Raw genomic sequence first — 23758 nt, forward strand, 5'->3', positions numbered from 1 at the left:
AGAAAGATATCAGTCAGAAAGATATCAGTCATCCAGATGCTAAAAGAGAAGGTCCTGAATCAAAATAAAATTCTGACACAGCCATGCTCAGCCAAAACCCAGTTCAACTTCTAGCTGCCTGAAAAGAACACCTACCAGTATATTGAGAGTAAATAAGCCAATCATGTTTTTCTATACTCTGCAAAGTTAGTGTCTCTCTAAAAAAAAAAAAAAAAAAAACTGAATAAATTCCATTAGTAAAACAGTGAAAACTAATAAAACCCAACTGTGAACCTACATTTGAGTCTCCCATGTCCAAGAGAAATGTTAAGAGTAAAAATCAGCAATTAAATTATATATATCAGCAAAGGCACAAGTACTCAAGTTTATCTTCTAAATCAGAGTACTGTATTAGTATTGAAGACATCTACGCTTCCCAACTGGGATAGTTATATTCCTAATTACTAGGATAGAATAAAATTTTCCTACTGCTTTTTCAGAAGAAAAATAGCAGGTAATTCAACATTACAATGTAGAAGTATGGAAATTCTACATAATTTAAATATTTAAGTTTAATTTCTTTAAATATTCTACTTATCTGTATTGTGCAGTTGTACTTGGTAATAGTACAATGGAGCACTGAGGGGCATATTTCACTAGAATTTACACAACTTACAGAAGTTGTATTATTGAATTCAATGAATATATACTAGAGTGCTCAAATATTAGGCCAATTTTCAAGCAAAACAGTACATTTTCCACATTTCCTTTCATATTACAGGATTCAGTTTCAATACATCTCTGACTGTAACATCTCAAACTTGATAGCTCCTGTCAAATATAAAGGGAAGGGTAACCACCTTTCTGTATACAGTGCTATAAAATCCCTCCTGGCCAAAAGCAAAATCCTTTTACCTGTAAAGGGTTAAGAAGCTAAGGTAACCTCGCTGGCACCTGACCCAAAATGACCAATGAGAGGACAAGATACTTTCAAATCTGGAGGGGTGCGGGAGAGAAGGCTTTTGTCTGTCCGTCTGATACCTTTGCAAGGAACAGATCAAGGATGCAAGCCCTCCAACTCCTGTAAAGTTAGTAAGTAATCTAGCTAGAAAATGCGTTAGGTTTTCTTTGTTTTGGCTTGTAAATTCGCTGTGCTGGAGGAAATGTTTATTCCTGTTTTTGTGTCTTTTTGTAACTTAAGGTTTTGCCTAGAGGGATTCTCTATGTTTTGAATCTGACTGCCTGTGAAATTATCTTCCATTCTAATCTTACAGAGTGTTTCTTTTATCTTTGTTTTGTTCTTCAAATAAAGTTCTGTTTTTTAAGAATCTGATTGGGTTTTTAGTGTCTTAAAAATCCAAGGCTGGTTTGTGCTCATCTTGTTTATTCTCAAGCCTCCCCAGGAGAGGGGGTGTAAGGGCTTTGGAGGATATTTTGCGGGAAGACTTCTCCAAGTGGTCTCCTCCCGGATTCTTTGTTAAATCACTTGGTGGTGGCAGTGTACCAGGTTTTAACCTAAGCTGGTTTCCAAGGCAAGAAAGAAATCTGTGCCTTGGGGAAGTTTTAACCTAAGCTGGTAAGAATAAGCTTAGGGGGTCTTTCATGTGGGTCCCCACAACTGTACCCTAGAGTTCAGAGTGGGGAAGGAATCTTGACAGCTCCCAGAGTACCAACCAATTTGTTCATCCTTAACACTATCCATCTCCTGTTTTACTCTACAATTAAATATCATCCCATTCATTTCTGATTAAATTCACCCTGGGGTAAAGGCTTGCAAAATGCCTGTGTACCACATTTAAGCACCATTCCATGTCAGAGGTTTAAGTTGTGTATAGGGCCTTGTGTGGGCCCTCTGAACCATGGTTAATTTTGCCCTTCAGCCATTTCCTAAAGGGACCACAAAGAAGACTGGGCCAACCAGTAATAAAAGTGTTCTAATCTCATTCAGAAACTCTATTACTTCCAAAAGGTGGTAGTACAGAAGACTATTAAAAGATTGATTTATACTGTTTAAATCTCTCTCTATATATAAAAACAAGGAGTCCGGTGGAACCTTAAAGACTAACAGATTTATTTGGGCATAAGCTTGTGGGTTTTTTACCCACGAAAGCTTATGCCCAAATAAATCGGTTAGTCTTTAAGGTGCCACCGGACTCCTTGTTGTTTTTCTGGAGACAGACTAACACGGCTACCCCCGATACTTCTCTCTCTCTCTCGCTTGCCCACTGCTAAACACCAATTTTCAACTGGTTATATAATAATACAGGAGGAAGAGGCTTAAGGTTACATTGAAAGTTGCTCACAGTTGCTATAGCTTCAGTCTGCTCATTGTTGTACTCTCTGTACTGTCCTAGCATCTGGTCAACATGTCTCAGGTTTCGGTTGGTATCCTTAAGAACAAAATTGAGGAAAAAGAATGTTAAATTAGAAATCTTCTCTCCAAAGAAACAAAAATGCATTACTTTTTAGCTTTACCATTAATACTTTGCCTCATATTAGGTATCTAAATAAGTGATCTGATTTTCAATGTGGCTGAGCACCCACTACTCCCACGGAAGTCTGTGAGAGCTAGAGATGCCGAGCACATATGAAAACAAATCAAATCAATCATTTTCAATAGATGCTTAAGTTTAAGCAGTCAAATTTTGGACCTTAAAGGACCTTAAAGCAATCATTTAGCCTCATATTATGGCAATCCCATTGAGATTCCAAAGTATCATTATTAAGGCTACATTGTAGTCACGGGTATTTTTAGTAAAAGTCATGGACAGGTCACAGGCAGTAAACAAAAATTCATGTCCCGTGACCTGTCCATGACTTTTACTATATACCCCTTACTAAAATTTGGGCCAGAGGGCCAAGAGTGCTCTGGAGCAGCAGTTTGGGGGTGCTGCAGGTGCTGGGGGAAGGCAGGCTGCAGCGTGAGGCCCAGGACTCCTGCTAGTGCTGGGAGGCAGGCAGCAGCATAAGGCCCAAAATCTCTGCTGGTGCTGGCAGGGGGGAGGGTTGGCAGGGATGGCAGGCTCCCTACCCTTCTCTGCCCAGCTCCTCGGAAGCACCCAGCATGTCCGTGCAGCTCCTAGGGGGAGGGAAGGCCGGAGGGCTCCATGCGCCATCCCCACCATGAGTGCTGGCTCTGCAGCTCCCATTGGCCAGGAACTGCAGCCAATAGAAGCTGCAGGGGCTGTGCCTGCAGGCAGGGGAAGCACGCAAGCCTCCTGGTCTCTCCATCTAAGAGCTGCAGGGACATGCTGGCCACTTCCAGGGAGCCCCCCGAAGGTAAGTGCCAACCCGCACTCCAACCTCCTGCCCCAGCCCTGAGTCCCCTCCCACAGCCAAACTGCTGCTGGCAGGAGGAGAGTGCGGTGGCCCAAGACTGCCCCAGCAATGGTCAGTGCGGCTGCCCCAGGGGCTGCCTGAGCTGCTCAGGCAGCCACAGAGCCAGCTGCATCAGAAGTCACAGAGGTCATGAAAAGTCAGGGAATCCATTAGTTCCGTTACCTCCGTGACAGATACGCAGCCTTAATCATTATCTGTATTTTACAGAGGCAAACAGCTTAAGCTACCTGTCAAGTTCAACAAACAAGGAAGAGAGAGCTTGAAGCTATAGGTAGGCACTCTGAATAAACTGAAAATAAATACTGGCATTTTTGTTATATTGTCTGGCTCAACGGCTACATAAAAATATAAGACACTGTCAAGTAAAAAGGAAGTGTGATCTTCTAGTTATGGCATAAGACTGGAGTCAAGAGATCTGGATTCTATTCAGTGCTGGGATTCACTTCACTCTCAATGCCTCAGTTCCCTCATCTGCAAAATGAGGACAATACATACTTCACACCAAAATATTGAGTCTTAATTCATTAATCAAAATGATGAACACAGTGCATCTAAATCAAGATCCTTCTTCAGCTCAGAATTAAAACTGCAGTGTTGTATCTCACTTATTCCAGCTCAAGTTTACTCTGTTTTCAATTTAAAATTTTTCTTTTCTAAAGTTACAACTCCGCAGACTCACCGTGGGTTCTCTCCTTCTCACACATCACCAGTAGCAAAGATACTGCAGGGCAGGCCAACTTGCACCCTCATTTTTATTGCTGGTGATGGATGCATAAAGAAGGAAAGAACCCAGCTTGAATCTGCAGGGCTGTCAGCTGGAAAGCAGTCTTAACTTGCAAACTGAGCAAGTTTGAGCTGGAGTCAGGGATACATAAAACATGGAACCCCACAATGCCAACTGTACCGAATTACTTTTGCCCACAGAGAAGCCACTGCCCCAAAAAGTCATCCAAACAAGTGACATGCACTCTCTTTTGCACTCTGGTCTGTCCATGATCCTTCATCTGAACAGTATCTATTCAGATTATCAGATCTGTGGGGAAGGGATCTTTGTCTTCACACCCATCTGTAATTATTTATTTTTTATTTATATTGTGATAACACCTAGGATTCACAGGACCCCATTGTGCTAGGCAATGTACAAACACAGAACAAAATGACAGTCGCTGCCCCAAAGACCTAATGTATCCTGTTGGAATTCTCCAATTAATTAAAAAAAAAAGGATTGCTCTGTTCACATTTTGCCAACTTTGTAACTGAATGAGACATTATCAGACCTTTCAATGTTTTAAATGAGTCATTTCTAACAATATTTTATCATGCTTCCATGTTGCTGTCAGAAATAGCAGTAAAATACTCACTGTAAACACAGACATGTCATGCTTTATTTCCCAAATACTTTTTACAGTTTGTAAATGGCAAGTAATATTTCCCATTACCAAAGCACTTTAGACCACCTCATTCAGAATATTGGGCACTTTCTTTTAACAAACATAACTTATCTGTTTGCACAGCATCTGATCATTTTCTAACAACCTGTAAAGTGCTTGCTAAGGTATGGATCTTCTCTGTAACATCTCCAGCACCATGGTTTCGGGCTCTGCTGTGAGTGGCTCTTAGAGGGCCCCGCCTTCCTACACGACCACGAAGAAAGTTCTCTGAATCACTGGATGAATCTGCCATTGATGTATTAAAATCTGGGGAACAGGGAAAAAGGACAGATCTGAATGTAACCACACTTATATTATAAAATCTAGTCATTGAAATATGAACAAACTTGAACATCTCTATTTGCCCACAAATATATATTTTTCAGAGTGGTGATTAAGAAGTGTGCAAACTATGATGAATCAGGGTTTTTGATTGTAATAATGTGAAGGAAGATGACTATTACAGTGAATGCTGACAACTCTGGAAGCATAAACCAGCTGAAACAACTAAAGAAAAACAGGCACATGAAAATAGTTTAAGATGCAACACAGTATACATTTCTCTGCACTATAGATACACGCAAGAACTTTAAAGAAGCAACTGATGCCTCATGAAAAACATTCTATATAGAAATAGTTTTGCCTCTATTTTCTCTCTTTATAGGAAGAGGTGAACAGATGTAGTGGGAAGGAGATTCTTTCTATATTAAATATAGAAGTTGACATAAAATCCAAGATCTCTGTTTCTTACAAGTTCACCTGCTTCAGATTAACATGAAGTCATAATCCTGATGAAGTGAGCTGTAGCTCACAAAAGCTTATGCTCAAATAAATTGGTTAGCCTCTAAGGTGCCACAAGTACTCTTTTTCTTTTTGCGAATACAGACTAACACTGCTGTTACTCTGAAACCTAACATAATTGTCACTACAGCAACAAAATTATAACACCACAAAGGAGGAATTAGGAGTTCAGGTGATCATAGGTAGAGAAGAAGACTCAAAACAAATATATTTTTAAATGCAGCTATCACGAGAAAGAATTTTTAAGAAGGAAGCGACAGAAAAAAATATATAGGAAAAAGTAGCATTTCTTAGGCAGAACAGCCTTGAAATAGATTTCAAAAATTTTCAATGAGGCATGAACTCATATTTAGTATTTTTTGTTTAATCTAGAGAAGTGTTAACTTCTATTAGTGGAAGCAGATTACTGGAGTCAGGACATCTCTGTTCTCTTCCCATCTTTCCACGAACTTTGGACAAGTCACTTGCTAAGTCACTTAGACAAGTCCTATGCCTCAATTTTCAGTCTGATCTGTCAAGCAGTGTGTTGCAAGTTTTAATTAGTCGTGGTAAAGTACTTTGAGACCTTCAGATAAAAGAAGCTTTAGAGTTATTTTAATATTTTTGCTTTATTTAATTTTCATTAGACATATCTTTTCAGACTCCTCATATCAAATATGCAACATAGTTTTTTTTAAAGTCTTTCTATTCAGACATCATCTTCATGATAAATTCTCAATGTGGTACATGCAACTTCTACTATATCTAATGTCTTTTAAAACCATTTATGTCATCAACCCATCTATCACTTTTCTCCTCCAGCTTTGACGACCTCTTTGTCCACTTCTTCAATGAAGACCTCATCTTTTTTCCAGGCTGCCTCCTACTCTCTCTCTTCCCTTTATATTAATCTAACTAAAATGAATAATCTTTTCCTTGATGTTTATGGCTAATGATTAAATTATATTCACATTTCTCCCTCCCTATGTATTTTTATTGAACTACTAAAATATACATATACTTAAACTGAGTATCACCACTACTATAAATCTTGTTTTTCCTCACTTTATGCCACACTACTGTTTACACATCTTAAATTCATATTACACACTCTTTTGGGCAGGAAGCGTGTCTTTCCACATTTTCTGTGAAGCACCTAGCATAGTTTTGGATTATAAAAATAGTGTTTATAAAAATAACACTGTTGTTGAAGAATTGTGTACATCGTAGCAGTCAATCATGTAATCTACATTGTTTTAGAAGACAAAGAACTGATATAGCAATATTTTGGAATAATGTGATAACTACTAGATACATTAATGCAAGCAAACTCCCTGACTTTTCAGAAGGTCTTCTTTTTAACTCCATAACTGCAATACATTAGCAGCCTAAGAGCTTTACTAAAACCAATGATAATATTTTGCACTTATACAGCAGCTTTAATCCAAGGTTTTCCTACAGAGCCATAAATCCCCATTTCATACATGCAGAAACTGAGAAGGCAGGAATGAAATCTAGAATTTGTCAAAGGTCACATAATGAATCTGTGGCAGAACTGGGAGTATAACTCAGGTCTTCTGACTCTCAGTCTATAGGTCTAAATACTAAACACTGCTTCCATAAATGCACAGAATCCTTCTAATTTCTCTCTACATGGATTCTTTGCAAAGTTTTTTGATTTACAGAAGATGAATGTTTATATTATGTTGTCTTATTAGCCGGCCCAGCCCCAAACCAGATTCCCAGATCCAAGCTTTGGGAACGTTCAGGTATTTAAAAAAAGCAGCTTTCAGCTCATGCCCACCTTTATTTAAGGTTTAAAAAATAAAATAATTATAATATATGGTAATGCTGTACTTAAAATCTTATAAATTTATATACCATTATAAATTAAACAACATACATCTCTTCTCCCATCCTGAGAGGCAAAATTCACCACATCATATACTGAAAGCCATTTCTGTGTACGTAAGCGGAGTACCCTTAATCCAATATTTTCTACTGTAACATACTTTAAGTAGGCTGGGTAGGGGGAAGAGGTGTGTCATTGAAATGTAGAAAAAATAGTCAGTAGAAACAAAATAAGAACCAATCCTAAGAGGTACTGAACACTCATTTCTTACCAACTTCCCAGGAAGTTCCCAGAACCTCATAAGACTGGGACCTAAATTTTTGAGACTATTATTGAAAGTATTTTTGATAACTGAATGTTAACAACATAAGGGGGTGGAGGGATAGCTCAATGGTTTGAATATTGGCCTGCTAAACCCAGGGTTGTGAGTTCAATCCCACCGGATCCCCCTTGTGCACATGCTCGTTGACCCCCTCAAAGAATTTTAGTGGAGTAGGAGGCATGATTTCCCCAACAAATTATGTTCATCTATGTGTCTGACAATTTTGTTCTTTACTATGGTTTCAAATAGTTTGGCCGGTACTGAAATCAGGCTTACCAGTCTGTAATTGCCAGGATCACCTCTGGAACCCTTTTTAAACATTGGTATCACGTTAGCTATCCCCCAGTCATTTGGTACAGAAGCTGATTTAAATGATAGGCTACAGACTACCTACCTACTCCTAGTTAGTAGATCTGCAGTTTCACATTTGAGTTCCTTCAGAACTCTTCAGTGAGTACCATCTGGTCCTGATGACTTATTACTGTTTAGTTTATCATTTTATTCCAAAACCTGCTCTAATGACAACTCAATCCAGGACAGTTCCTCAGATTTGTCACCTAAAAAGAATGGCTCAAGTTTAGGAATCTCCCTCAAATCCTCAGCCATGAAGACTAATGCAGAGAATTCATTTAGTTTCTCCGCAATGGCCTTGTCATCCTTGAGTACGCCTTTAGCTTCTCGATCGTCCAGTGGCCCCACTGGTTGTTTAGCAGGATTCCTGCTTCTGATGTACTTAAAAAAATATTTGCTATTACTTTTGAGTCTTTGGCTAGCTGTTCTTCAAATTCTTTTTTGGTCTTCCTAATTATATTTTTACAATCTTCATTTGCCAGAATTTATGCTCCTTTTTATTTTCCTCACAAGGATTTAACTTCCACTTTTTAAAGGATGCCTTTTTGTCTCTCACTGCTTCTTTTACTTTGTTATTTAGCCACGGTGGCACTTTTTTGGTTCTCTTACTATGTATTTTAATTTCGGATATGCATTTAAGTTTCTATGCAGCTTGCAGGGATTTCACTTTTGGTACTATACCTTTTAATTTCTGTTTCACTAACTTCCTCATTTTAGTGTAGTCCCCCTTTCTGAAATGAAATGCTACAGTGTTGGGCTGCTGTGGTGTTTTCCCCGCCACAGGGATGTCAAATTTAATTATATTTTGTCACTATTACCAAGCAGTCCAGCTATATTCACCTCTTAGACCAGACCTTTGTTCCACATAGGACTAAATCAAGAATTGCCTCTCCTCTTGTGGGTTCCAGGACTAACTGCTTCAAGAAGCAGTCATTTAAGGTGTCAAGAAACTTTATCTCTGCATCCCGTCCTGAGGTGACACGTACCCAGGCAATATGGGGACTGTTGAAATCTCCCATTAGTATTTTATTTTTATAGCCTCTAATCTCCCTGAGTATTTCACAGTCACGAAAGCTCATGCTCAAATAAATTGGTTAGTCTCTAAGGTGCCACAAGTACTCCTTTTCTTTTTACAGTCACTATCGCCATCCTGATCAGGTGGTCGGTAATATATCCCTACTGCTATATTCTTATTATTAGAGCATGGAATTACTATCCATAGAGATTCTATGGTACAGTTTGGTTCATTTAAGATTTTTACTTCATTAGATTCTATGCTTTCTTTCACATATAGTACCACTCCCCCACCAACACGACCTATTCTGCCCTTCAGATATATTTTGTACCCTGGTATTACATGCTCCTCTGCACCTGTCGGCTTTCCCACAGCCCTTAGTTTAAAAACTGCTGTATGACCTTTTTAATTTTAAGTGCCAGCAATCTGGCTCCATTTTTGTTTAAGTGGAACCCATCCTTCCTGTACAGGCTCCCCCTTCCCCAAAAGTTTCCCCAGTTCCTAATAAATCTAAACCTCTCCTCCCTATACCATCATCTCATCCACGCATTGAGTGTTGCAATAATTAGTTTAATTCATACCCCATCCATGAAATTACAGTTAAATACCTTTTCAAAAATAAAGGGAAGAAATAACAATGGAGAGTTAGGACACAATCCTGAATTGCGCTCTGCACAGGCAGACATCTGCACTCACATGGAGCATCTTGCAGGACCGGGGCACAAATGAGTACAAAGATCTTTCCCTGAAAAGAGCCATTCTAGCCACTTATGACAGGGATTTCAAACAAATATTTGGCCCATGGGCCAGATCCAGCTTGCAAAATGTATTTATGTGAGCCTGAATGTCTACACTGCAATTAAACAGCCCTTTAGCCCAAATCCCAGAAGCCTGAGTCAGCTGACACGGGCCAGTCACAGCTTATTAATTGCACTGTAGAGATACCCTTAGGGTCTTTGAATGCTGTGACTTTCTATCTCCAACTAACAAACAGCTCCAAACTAATAACGTCAATTAAATAATTTTGTTGATTTTGGCTTTAAAGGGATTCTTCTGTACTTAATACTCTTAAGGTCACTATTAACGACAAAAGTCATTTTACAAGGCTGGCCCAGTACGACCATATTTTGCTAAGCAAGAGGCACATGAAGGATTCTTCTTCTTCCAAGTACAGTGAAAACTAAACATCTTTTGGAGGAGACTGATAACACACTGTACTTCCACAGCATCTTTCATCCAAGCACGTCAAAGCACTTTAAAAACAGTAATTAAGCCAAGCAAGATAGCCATGATGATTTTACAGGTGGGGAAACTGAGGCACAAAAAATTAAGTAGCCCATCTCCGGATGCGAATAGACATACTTCCTCAGTGTTGCTGGGAAAAAAATCAAGTGTGCCTTCTTAGCCCTTCACCACTGTTCAATGCTTGGAAGCAATCTGCAGGCATAACCGGAAGCAAAAAAGTGCAAAAATACAGTACCAAAAACAGAGGGTCAAGGGAAGAACCTAGTGTGATGGAGGGAAAAAAGGAAAAAAAGAGACTTAAAGCAATACCTGATATCAATAAATTAAAGGCACATAAAAAAAAAAATCTATAACTAAGGCTACGATTTAGTCACAGAGGTCAGGGCAGTCACGGATTCCGTGACATTATTGGACCTCCGTGACTTCTGGGGCTTCATGAGGAGGAGGCAGGTCTGTGTGCCCCTGCCCTGCTGGGGCTGGCTGGAACCAGGACCCCTCAACCCCAGAACTGTGGCTTCCGCTGGGCACTGCCGCCAGGCCTGTGTGCCTCAGCCCCATGGCTTCCCAGCCTTGGTGAGGACTGCAGCTGGGGCCCTGAGCCTCAGCCCCACGGCTTCTGCCAGGGGCTGTAGCCAGGTCCATGTGCCCTAGCCCCGCAGCATGCCGGGCTTGGCAGGGTCCATGCACCCCTTCCCCGCAGGCTTGGCAGGGGCTGCAGCTGGGGCCCTGTGCCTCAGCCCCGCAACTTCCACTACAGGCTGCAGCCGGGGCCGCGCACCCCAGCCCCACCATGTCCCAGGATTGGCAGGGTCCGTGCGCCCCAGCCCCACAGGCTTGGCGGGAACTGCAGCCAGGGCCACATAACCCAGCCCCACAGTGTCCCGAGTCCTGGGCTTGATGGAGATTTGGCAGGGGCCATGCGCCCCAGCCCAACAGCATCCCAGGCTTGCCGAGGGCTTTAGCCGGGGTCATGCGCCCCAGCCCGTGGCTTCCACTAGGGGCTGCAGCTGGGGTCACGCACCTCAGCCCAGTGGCTGCACCGGGAGCCATGCGCCCCTTTTCTGGCTTCCCAGAGCCGTGTGCCCCTGCCCTGCTACAGTCAGGGCCGCGAACCCATGTCACGAAGCTGGGCCAGCTTTGAAGTGGGGGCTATGTGCCCCCCGTGGCCGCGTGCCCCTCTGCAGCCACTGAAGTATGGGCTGCGTCCCTCACCACGGCAGGGGGCTCGGCCTCTTAGGCCCCCCCTCCATGGGACTCCATTCTTTCCCCCATCTAACCCTGCCCTCTGGTTATTTTTAGCAAAGTAACAGACAGGTCACAGACTCCATGAATTTTTGTTTATTGCCCATGACCTGTTCATGACTTTTTCTAAAAGTAACCATGATAAAATCTTAGCATGATCTATAACATGTAGCACAGTGGTCACAATACTGTTGAGGCTTAGATGGAGAAAGCAACAAGAATGAATTCTCTCCCACCATGAAAGGTTAGTCTCTTCTGAGTAGGTTATGGTCACTACCATATAATATATTTAAAAACAAATCTCTAATCACTGTAAGCTTCATAACAAGCCTTCAAGACAGCTGAATGCAAGTCTGTCCAGTGTGTGCACACAGTTAACCAAGAGATACTGCATGTGTCAAGTTAACCTGGAAAATATACTTACCTTAAAAGGTGTATAGTCTTTAAGCCCTGGATTCCACCCAAAGTAGTCTGAGTAAAAACCCACAAATAATTTTTGCAGAAAGGTATTTTTAAAAATCTGCTCATACGATGTTATTTCCTGCAAATCCTGTAAATTAAGTAGATCTTACACAGGGCTCAATCTTATTCTATTGATATCAACTGGTGTAGGATCAAGACTGCACATACTACAATTACCGCACTGCACATTAATAGCTTTGCTTACAGGACTGGTGTTAGTCATAAGTAATACAAATGACCACCTGAGGAGCCACAATTTCATGCAGCCTGAAAGTCACAAGGCAATCCGATCTCTGCCTCTGGTAGGTGAAGAAAAAATTCATTGACTAATCCCCGTGCTATTTTGGCTTTTATACACCACATCCATTACCATAGTATCTGAGCACCTTCCAAAGAAGGATAAACATACTGCGACAAAAATTTCACTGTTTGAAAACTGTTAACACCAAAACTATACTAATCACAATTTTGCAATTAGTATACACGAGAACAAAATCACATTCAACATTAAATTTTAGGATTTGATAACAATTAATTGACACAGTGCTCAAAAAGATTTCCTAGTCTACACTGATCACAAAGTCATGGTCAGTATTGTTTCAGCAAACTTGATTTTTCACAACTGTATTCAAATATGGTAAAATTTTACAGAATATAAATTCATAACAGCTTATATCTACCACATATAATCTCTTCTCTTTTTTATTTTATTAATAGATCCATTCTTTTATAACAAATCTTATTAAATTGTAAAACAAATTTTAAGAGGTAAACTGTATTATGCACACACGTATTGCAGTTTTTAATTGGCCTACAGAAATCTGTAAAGTTGTACTGACAAAACCTGCTACTAGTCATTTTCTTCAACTTTGTGATATTGATCCCATACATTGGTTGATGCTTTTCTACTCTTCATCTTCCTCTTTTGTATTTTCATTTTATAGTGTCAATTAAAGTCTTTCATCTCATATTTAGGTCCAAACTTCTGTTTTTCAGACATTGAGATGTCTATTTATCAGTTGTCCTATCAAAACTCTATACAATATTAAGCTTTTCTCCTTCTTCCTATTTTAATGCCTTTATTTTGAGTTTAACTTTTACTATGTTTGAAAGGGTTTTTCCCCTTCCTTAGTAGTCAAAAAAACTTCTCAAACCATCAGGTTTGGTGGCAGGCAATGCCCTCTTCCAGCAAACTCCAAAAAATTCTGGCAGGTTTCTAAGTAGTTCTCTTTTCTTCCTTCTGCCCTGTAAAAACTGAGTTAATTCTTCTATTACCAGCATTTCCCAGATTTTTTGATCCCCATTAATAGATTTAGCAGAGTCACTCTTCTTCCATCACCTTGCTATAGTAATTAAAGCATGAACTAGTACATAAATGATCAATTTTCCATTGCTTTTGTAAGATGCAGAGTTTTCAGGGCAATTTAATAAAAATACTAAGGGGTTATCTGATAGCTGACACCCTGTTATCTCCTTTATGTTGCCTCCAATTGCATTTTAAAATGCCTTACTTTGGGGGCATTTCCACCATATATAGAAAAATCCTTCCATTTCATTACATTTTCTTCAGCAATTACCCATCCCTGCACCATAAATTCATTTAATTTAAAGAGACGCTAGGTACCATTGATAAAAAATGGTAACAAGGTTTTATTTTGTTAATGTGTTCATTATGGACCATTGCTTCATATGTTCTCCCATTCCTCGGTTTTGGTGTCTATTCCTACGGCAATTTTTCTTCTTTTCATGAACATAGTTGTTTCTAGTAAGTAACAGAGACTACAACAAAGCCCGATGCCAACTCTGTTCACATATTTATTCAAGTGACACCATCATAGGACCTAATCACATTAGCCACGCCATCAAGGGCTCGTTCACCTGCACATCTACCAATGTGATATATGTCATCATGTGCCAGCAATGCCCCTCTGCCATCTACATTGGCCAAACTGGACAGTCTCCACGCAAAAGAATAAATGGACACAAATCTGACATCAGGAATCATAACGTTCAAAAACCGGTAGGAGAACACTTCAACCTCTGTGGCCACTCAGTAAAAGATTTAAGGGTGGCAATTTTGCAACAGAAAAGCTTCAAAAACAGACTCCAATGAGAAACTCCTGAGCTTGAATTAATATGTAAAATACCATTAACTTGGGTTTGAATAGAGACTGGGAGTGGCTGGGTCATTACACATATTGAATCTATTTCCTTAAGTATCCTCACACCTTCTTGTCAGCTGTCTAAATGGGCCATCTTGATTATCACTACAGAAGTTTTTTTTCTCCTGCTGATAATAGCTCATCTTAACTAATTAGCCACTCACAGTTCGTATGGTAACCTCCAACTTATCTGTATATCTTACTATATGTTCCATTCTATGCATCCGATGAAGTGAGCTGTAGCTCACCAAAGCTTATGCTCTTATAAATTTGTTAGTCTCTAAGGTGCCACAAGTACTCCTGTTCTTTTTGCGGATACAGACTAACACGGCTGTTACTCTGAAACCAGAGATTACTTTGTACAGAATGGGGAGTAAACCTTTGTGTTTTGTGGAGGTAGTGAGTAGTTTTTCAAATTGCATCAATTTTCTGCTTAGGTTTGCTTTTTCATAGGGATGGGTTGAAAAGTCTCAAGTGTAGGTATTTAGACACTAGAATGTTGGTATCTTTTGCTAGTTGTATTTCATCAGTTGATCTAAATATATTGTCTCTAAACAGTTGGCTGAATTTTTATGTAAGTTCCCAAATGTTAACACTTCCAGGTTTTTATTGAGGTTACAAGAGATGAGGGGTATGAGCTTAAATTATTTAGAAAGCTACCCCAAGTTTCTATTGTTGTTTTCATAAAAGGGTGGCTATATACTGATTTTGGCCCATAGGATTTCTTTATCCAGGGGAATCGTTTGTACTTTGATTGCAGAACAAGCTCATCATTATATCTCTAGCCAGTCCTGATTAGGGTTTGGTGTTCATAGAATCATAGAAGATTTGGATTGGAAGAGACCTCAGGAGGTCATTTAGTCCAACCCCCTGCTCAAAGCAGGACCAACACCAACTAAATCATCCCAGCCAGGGCTTTGTCAAACCGGACCTTAAAAACCTCTAAGGATGGAGATTCCAACACCTCCCTAGGTAACCCATTCCAGTGCTTCACCATCCTCCTGGCGAAACAGTGTTTCCTAATATCCAACCTAGACCTCCCCCACTGCAACTTGAGACCATTGCTTCTTTTTCTGTCATATGCCACCACTGAGAACAGCCGAGCTCCATCCTCTTTGGAACCCTCCTTCAGGTAGTTGAAGGCTGCTATCAAATCCCCCCTCACTCTTCTCTTCTGCAGACTAAATAAGCCCAATTCCCTCAGCCTCTCCTCGTAAGTCATGTGCCCCAGCCCCCTAATCATTTTCGTTGCCTCCGCTGGACTCTCTCCAATTTGTCCACATCCCTTCTGTAGTGAGGGGATCAAAACTGGACACAATATTCCAAGTGTGGCCTCACCAGTGCCAAATAGAGGGGAATAATCACTTCCCCCAATCTGCTGGCAATGCTCCTAATACAGCCCAATATGCCGTTAGCCTTCTTGGCAACAAGGGCACACTACTGACTCATATCCAGCTTCTCGTCCACTGTAATCCCCAGGTCCTTTTCTACGGAACTGCTGCTTAGCCAGTTGGTCCCCAGCCTGTAGCGGTGCATGGGATTCTTCCTTCCTAAGTGCAGGACTCTGCACTTGTCCTTGTTGAACCTCATCAGATTTCTTTTGGCCCAATCCTCCAATTTGTTTAGGTCACTCTGGACCCTATCCCTACCCTCCAGCATATCTACGTCTCCTCTCAGCTTAGTGTCATCTGCAAACTTGCTGAGGGTGCAATTCATCCCATCATCCAGATCACTAATAAAGATGTTGAACAAAACCAGCCCTGTCATAAATATAAAGGGAAGGGTAAACACCTTTAAATCCCTCCTGGCCAGAGGAAAAACCCTTTCACCTGTAAAGGATTAAGAAGCTAGGATAACCTCACTGGCACCTGACCAATGAGGAGACAAGATACTTTCAAAGCTGGAGGGGGGAGAAACAAAGGTTCTCTCTGTCTGTGTGGTTCTTTTTTTTTTTTTGCCAAGAACAGAAAAGGAATGGAGTCTTAGAACTTAGTAAGTAATCTAGTTAGATATGCATTAGATTCTGTTCTGTTTAAATGGCTGATAAAATAAGTTGTGCTGAATGGAATGTATATTCTGTTCTTTTTGTCTTTTTGTAACTTAAGGTTTTGCCTTGAGGGATTCTCTATGTTTTGAATCTGATTACCCTGTAAGGTATTTACCATCCTGATTTTACAGAGGTGATTCTTTTACTTTTTCTTCAATTAAAATTCTTTTAATAACCTGATTGCTTCTTCATTGTTCTTAAGATCCAAGGGTTTGGGTCTGTGTTCACCTATGCAAATTGGTGAGGATTTTTACCAAGCCTTCCCCAGGAAAGGGGGTGTAGGGTTTGGGAGGATTTTGGGGGGAAAGACGTTTCCAAGCGGGCTCTTTCCCTGTAATATATTTGTTAGACGCTTGGTGGTGGCAGCAATAAAGTCCAAGGGCAAAAGGTAAAATAGTTTGTACCTTGGGGAAGTTTTAACCTAAGCTGGTAAAAATAAGCTTAGGGGGTTCTCATGCAGGTCCCCACATCTGTACCCTAGAGTTCAGAGTGGGGAAGGAACCTTGACAGGCCTCAGGGGCATTATGCTTGATACCCCAGGAGTCGGTCCAGTCGGTGTTATCCAGTACATCAGGTTTATGATCTGACTGGCCTGATAACAGTGTTTAATGTTTGGTAGAGCCAATCCTTCCTTTTGCCACAGCCTCTATAAAGTAGATTGTTTATCATGGATTGTTAAATTAGTGGCAAATTCATTTGGGGAAATAAGAAATCCAGGTTTAAGCAAATTCCCAGGGACTAAAACCAGGAATGTTTGGAAAAGGAAGTTAATTGAGAGTAAAATATTCACTTTAACTGCTGCAATTCATATTTTGACCGATTTTTCAGATCTCTTTTGATATTTTTAATCAAAAGCGCATAAGTTTTGCCATCTGTTAGAAATGTGGATTGCCAGATATCTTACTGAAGTAGCTACCCATTTCTGTTCGTATTTATCTTTTATATCTTTCAGTAGATCATAGCCCATACCTACACCCAGGAGGTCTCACTTGTCATAGTTTATACTAAATCCTGACACTGACAAATTTTAAGGTTTTCTCTTTCTGATCTAGTAGAGTGTGAGAGAGATTCATAACAAATATCATCTGTAGAAGGCTAATTTGTGTTCCCTGTTTCTTTTTGTAATTCCCCTTATACAAGGATTATTTCTTATCAACTTAATGAATGACTCCATTAATCTGGCAAAAAGAAGAGGAGACAATGGGCATCCTTGGTGTGTGCGTCTAAAGGAGTAGCATTTTTCTGATATCCTTTTACTCTTACAGCAGCATATGGTTTGGAATATAAGATGGAAATCCAATTTTGAAATTTAGGGCCTAAGCCAAATGTATCCAAAGTATCTTTTAAGAACTGCTAATTTACTCTGCCCCAAGCTTTTTCTGCATCTAGTGATAAAAATAGATGGGGCTTGCTGGTAAGAGTGAAAAGATCAGGTCTAAAATTTAGAGCATTATCTGACAGCTGCCTGTTTAATACAAATCCTAGTTGATCCATGTTTGCCACATGTAATTTATCCGCTCTTCCCCTCCAGAGGGGAAAGAGATGCATGTGATTAGAATTGTTTTCTTTATTATTTTTAGTACATAAGATGAAGTGCTATATGTTATTTGGGAATGCAAGATCAAATAAGCATGTTTTCCATTTGGCTCAAAAGGACTGTTACACAGAACAGAAACATCCTATAAGATAACCAGAAAAAATTAGCTTTTCACCTAAGTGGAGCTTTCCTGGCTGCAGAGGTGCAAGTTAGCAGATCCAATCGTAGGACTGGGGCCTAATTCTTGCCCCACATCCTTCTTTCTCCACCACCACATTATTTCCAATATCTTGGGTCCAAAAATAATAGCAGCCCTGATTGTTTATCTTCAGCACTAGGGAAAATGACTTTTCTAAAACTTTGCAACTATCTAATTTTAAGCACATCTAAGGGCAGGGTGGATTGGAAAGAATCAAGAGACAAAGCGAAAATAAGAAAATATTTTAAAGGTCATTTGACAGCATTCCTTCAAGGGGGACTGTGGGGAGAGGATGAAGAGAAACTATGTTCCAGTATTCATTTAGGCTATAACTACACTATTAGCAAGGAGTCTGATTACCCTGCTGGTGTACACATACTTGTGGAAGCTCAATGGCAAAATGTATGTCATTCAGAAGCGTGAATATTCCACCCCCAAGTGACATACGTTACACTGACATAAGGGTTTGTGTGCACAGCTCTATATCTGCAGGAGAACTTCTAACACCGACATAGCTTATGCTGCTCCTGTCGGCACAGAGCATCCTCACCACATGTGCTCCACTGCAGCACTGTACATATAGACATGGCCTAAATAAGTAGAAGAAACCAGCATGGCACTTCTTGCCACAACATATCAGGCAATTCAAAAAAGGAGAACCGAATAGTCATATGGCTAATGAGAACATCCACAGATACATTAGATAGAAATGTCAAAAAAAGTTTGTAAGGAATATAAGCCTTCTTACTTCAAGGCATATGCCAACATCTAAAATGATGGAGAAAGGAAGAAACTTCCCTCATGGGCAGGTTATTCCATAATTGCCCACTTCATGTTTCCTTCATTTTCCACTGAAGTATCTGGTACAGACAGATATCTGAGAAGGGATCCTGAACTAGACAGGCCATTGGTATGGCAATCCCTATGGGGAGGCTTTAAGTTTATCAACAACATAGCAGCTAAAGCTGGGGTCCCCAAACTGAGGAATGTTCAGGGGGGGGGGCACATGGCAGGACCCGGGTCAGCTCCCACAGAGTGTGGGGAGGGAGTGCCACCCAGCCCTGTTTTGCCCCCAGCTGCAGCTCCGCTTCGCACCCAGCTGCACCCCCAGACCAGGTCTGGACCCAGCCACAGCTCCTCCCCCATCCCCAGTTCTGCCCCCAGCTCCACCGTCACCCCAAGTTGAGGAAGCCTTGACTGCTCAGTAATGGGAAGGGGGGGGGAATGTGGACAGATTTCATTACTGTAAGGGGAGATGGGGTGCAACAGGAAAGGTTTGGGCACCGCTGAGCTAAAGACAAAGAATCCCGACTATGGTCAGGAGTCAGCACTCAGGGAATAATCACATCACGCTTCCCTAGCTACAGGAAAAAGTTCAATAATTTGAAATATTTAAAATGAGGCAGGACAAAATACTAAAAAGTGTACTAAAAGGGAACGATCATTGTATTAGCAGGGAGATGGACTGTATGCTCTCATAGATCTTACCCCTGTGGGAATTCTGCACCATTTCACAAGTGCAGAATTCATGTCCCCAGCGGATTTTTTTCCCCCTCTGTAGAAAATATATTCTGCCGGAGAGGCACTGAAGTTACACCTTTCACCACCCAGGGGCTGCTGTGGCACCAGAACAGAGAGCAGCCTGTTCACCGGCAGTAGCAGCCAGTGATAGGGAAGAGGAGAGGGTGCGTTCCTCACAGTGCCCTGCCCATGCGGCCAAGTGAGGAGGCATGGGGTGGGGGGGAAGAGGGAGGACACAGACAGAATGGGGCACACAGTTCTGCTGGGAGGTGGGGGTGTCAAAGACCCGAGTTCACAAGGGCTAGTGGGGCAGATAGACTGGGGCAGGGCTAAATGGGAGTGGGGGTGCAGGGCCATGTGGGGATGGGGTGGGGCAAAGGGTGGCTCAGTTGTGGTGCTGGACCACATGAGAATGGGGGTGAGGGGTGGCTGAGTCAGGGTGCAAGGACACATGGGGATGGGACAGAAGGGGGATGCAGGGACACATGATGATAGGTGCAGATGTGCTTGACTGAATGGGAGAGGCTAGAGGTCAGAGAAGGTCAGCTGCCTAACAATCCCTTTCCCCTAAAAAACACCCCTTTTCCACACTTCTCCCACGCACACCCAACAAACCACCAGATTCACTCCCAACAATTACTTCACTCTCCCTCAGGTCCTCCATTACCCCCTGACTCCTCCACGCCTTTGCACTGCTTCTGAGGGATCATAGAATATCCGGGTTGGAAGGGACCTCGGGAGGTCATCTAGTCCAACCCCCTGTTCAAAGCAGGACCAATCCCCAACTAAATCATCCCAGCCAGGGCTTACATGAGGGCTTACATTTCTGTATTGTAGTTTAAATGAATTGTTACTCAAAATTTTGTATTAATATGCCTAGTAGGGAATCTATTTGTCAAAAAACCAGATCCTGAATCTTGTTTGTTGTCTATATTGTTAGAGACATATTTGCTGACAGGTATTTTGAAATAAATTATCAAAACACCACAATATAATCGTGCCAGTTTCAATTATTTTGGTAAATAAAATATGCAGAATTTTGCATAATTTTAAAATATTGTGCGCATAATTTTTAATTTCGAAATAAGAGCTTTTCTACCTCTAACTTCTATAAGCAAGATTGTTTCTAAACAAAAAGTAACATTTGGTGCCCTGATTCCTGCCAGTCCTTATAGCAGCTGACTTTCCTCTTGCAATGTACCTTCTTGAGTGGGAAGGGAGGAGAGACTCAGACAGTGTGGAGCAGAAATCATACTTTGCCTAAGTGTCCCAAGACAGGCACCTTTGGGTTCTTTGACTCAGATATTTAAACTGGCACAGAAGCTTTTTCCAAAAGCATGGTTCTGATCACAGTTATTTTTACTGACCTTTTTAAACACTGAAATAGAAGTAATGCTGAACAGCACTGAAGTTGATTTGCTAAAAACAATATAAAGTTCCAAGAAATGTCTCCACCAAATGAGGTCAAGAAAAAAGAAACAACCCTAGAAGTAGCACAAAGGAAATGAAGATTTACCACATAGAAGGTTAAGGGGTTTATTTTTAACTGTTCAACACAAGGTTTTGCTCAAAAAATGCAGTGGCTGCAGTGCTGAAAGGAGGCTAGTAAATAAAGTGTTAAATAAACAAAAAAGGACTGAATGAGAACATTTCAACTGACAAACAATTTTCTACTAGATTTTCATATAGCTTTCAAGCTTCCTCTTTATTCAGATAAGCATGCTAAGAGGAAGTGCAAGCACTTTCATGCTTAAGAGAGATTCAGTGTTTGTATAACTGACATCCTGATTTTTAATATGGTTATGATAGTCTTTAATTTCAACTCCTAATGAGGAGAAATTCTTAGAAAAATAAAATACAAGGTAATTAAAAGTACAAATATATGCTGAAACAGGATGAAAGCCAGAAGAGATATTTGCCAAGGAGATGTTTCTTGAAGCTAGACACACACACACACATACACACACCCCCATTTGACAGTTTACTACTCTAGTCTTGTTTGAAGTCCCTGCAGGTTTTAAGACTGACCCTGATGTGGAACAGACCCCAGTACTGTATTATCAGTATTGTTCCTTTTTTGACAAGGTTACACACTCAAGCCCTTATCTTATTCACAAATATTGAAACAAATTTCAAAGCAGGGAGGTAGGATATTAGCATGAACCATCACCCTGACAATGCCACATTTCACTGTCATTTTGTCATGTTTCAAGGCAGAGACCCGAGATTACTACATTTTATTGTTATTCTGAGAGAGCACATTCCCACACTACACTACAATGCGAGGTAGCTATGTTTCAAGTGCCACTTAGAAACCCTACAAATTCCCTCAAGAAACAAGTATATTGATAACATTTAATAGCAACAATGATAATATCAGGTTCTTATATAGCACTTTTCATCACGAGATCTCAAAGCACTTCACAATATTTAATGTAATTAATCTCACAACACCCCTGTGAGATTAGGAAGTATCATCCCCATTTCTACAGATGCGGAACCCAGGCACAGACAAGCTAAGTGACTTGCCCAGGTCAGGCTTGGAAGTCTGCCGTGAAGCAGGGAAATTCCCGGGACTCCCAGCTCCTACCAATTAGGTAATCCCCAGCTCTGGAATCCTCAGGTTTCCTGTCTCCTGTGGAGATTGTAAACTCTTAGTTGGGGCAAAGAAGTGGATGATACTATCATTTGTGTGCTCTGACCAAGGCTAAGTTTGTTGTCAACACTTAGAGTTTGGGTTCTCCCAGTTTCATTCCATTACGCAACACACAGACACTGCTACACCACCTTTTGACGCCAGGGTAGCAGGTTTCCTCCAGGCATGCCAAATCCATGAAAAAAAATGCAGAAATTGGGATGGTTTTTGGTTTATGAGTTGATTATTAGCTAGTTTTTGGCTTGTATTTTTTTTTTTTAAATCAGCTCCTGGCAAGCAGGGGCCAGGACGCACAAGCAGGGGTGCACAGCGGGCCCACCACAGTCTCAGACTGCATGCCGGAGAGATCTAGTCACATAGAGGGTTGAGGTTCTTTAGGGACTGGCTTGTTTTGGCCTTGTTTTGAAATGGGATTGGCTTTATTTTTGGCTTATTGTAAATCAGGGTGCTTATTTACCACGTGAAAGTTGGCAACTGTGGTTTCCTCTGTCTAGCTCAAGGCCAGCTTTCTAAACACAACACTGCAGTACCACTCTTCTGTACAGGTTTCAGAGTAACAGCCGTGTTAGTCTGTATTCGCAAAAAGAAAAGGAGTACTTGTGGCACCTTAGAGACTAACCAATTTATTTGAGCATAAGCTTTCATGAGCTACAGCTCACTTCATCGGATGCATACCGTGGAAACTGCAGCAGACTTTATATATACACAGAGAATATGAAACAATACCTCCTCCCACCCCACTGTCCTGCTGGTAATAGCTTATCTAAAGTGATCATCAGGTGGGCCATTTCCAGCACAAATCCAGGTTTTCTCACCCTCCACCCCCCCACACAAATTCACTCTCCTGCTGGTGATAGCCCATCCAAAGTGACAACTCTTTACACAATGTGCATGACAATCAAGTTGGGCTATTTGTACAAGCTGTACAAGCTGCACAGCCCCTTCACCCCACAGTCCCACCGGCCCCACAGCGGCGGCAGTGCCCTCCAGGCACCACAGAGCCCCCCACCGGACAGCCATCGCCCCCATGCACTGCCCCGCAGGCCCTCCCGGGGCCCAGCCCCTACAGTGGTCGCCAGTAGCCCCCCCTGGGCTCCGACCACTCGGCCCCGCGTCCTACTCCAGAGCCACCCAGGCCCAACATGCCCCTAACGGGGGCCGAGCCCCCTCCTCACCTCGCGAGAGACCTCAGCATCAGGGCACCCCCACCCCGCCGGCTCCAACCGCCCAACTCTGCGCAGCTTCCTCCCCACCTCGCCGCTATGGCAACTTGAACTAGCCGCCTTGCCACAGGGAGAGAGAGCGGCATCTCAGGCGCCAGGGCCCCCGACGCATAGCACTGTGGGACATGTAGTCCTCAGGCTCCGACGCCGCCATCATAGGAGAAGGTTCAGTGGACTACAACTCCCAAAAGTCCTTGCGCTTGCTCCGCTAGGGCTTGCATGAGGCGCCACTATCCGCGACGGAAGCCCCACTGAGGCTCAGGCCACACCCATTGCTTAAAGGGCCATTCATGAGAGGAGACGTGTAAGAACAGTATCCTCAGCAAGACCTGATCCTGACGGCGACTCTACATTACACCTGGGGGAGGAGTGTAACTGTAAAATCAGTATTAAAAT

General features: G+C 41.7%; 1 protein-coding gene across 6 annotated transcripts in view; it reads right to left on the bottom strand.

Moving 5' to 3' along the window:
* Positions 1–23492, bottom strand: part of CEP128 (centrosomal protein 128) — a 446273-nt gene extending 422781 nt beyond the window's left edge. For all 6 annotated transcript variants that reach the window (XR_012159510.1, XM_073349335.1, XM_073349339.2 and 3 more), the window contains exons 1-3: positions 23315–23492; positions 4855–5015; positions 2283–2369 (exon numbers count right to left, since the gene is read on the bottom strand). Coding sequence is in view for 5 of the 6 variants with exons in the window: in XM_073349335.1 (XP_073205436.1) it covers positions 2283–2369; positions 4855–5001 (234 nt within the window). In the remaining variant the exon portion in view is untranslated. The remainder of the gene's footprint in view (positions 1–2282; positions 2370–4854; positions 5016–23314) is intronic.
* Positions 23493–23758: the final 266 nt, after the last annotated feature.

This window comes from Lepidochelys kempii, chromosome 6 (genome assembly GCF_965140285.1).
Source record: "Lepidochelys kempii isolate rLepKem1 chromosome 6, rLepKem1.hap1, whole genome shotgun sequence".
Classification (NCBI taxonomy): domain Eukaryota; kingdom Metazoa; phylum Chordata; order Testudines; family Cheloniidae; genus Lepidochelys; species Lepidochelys kempii.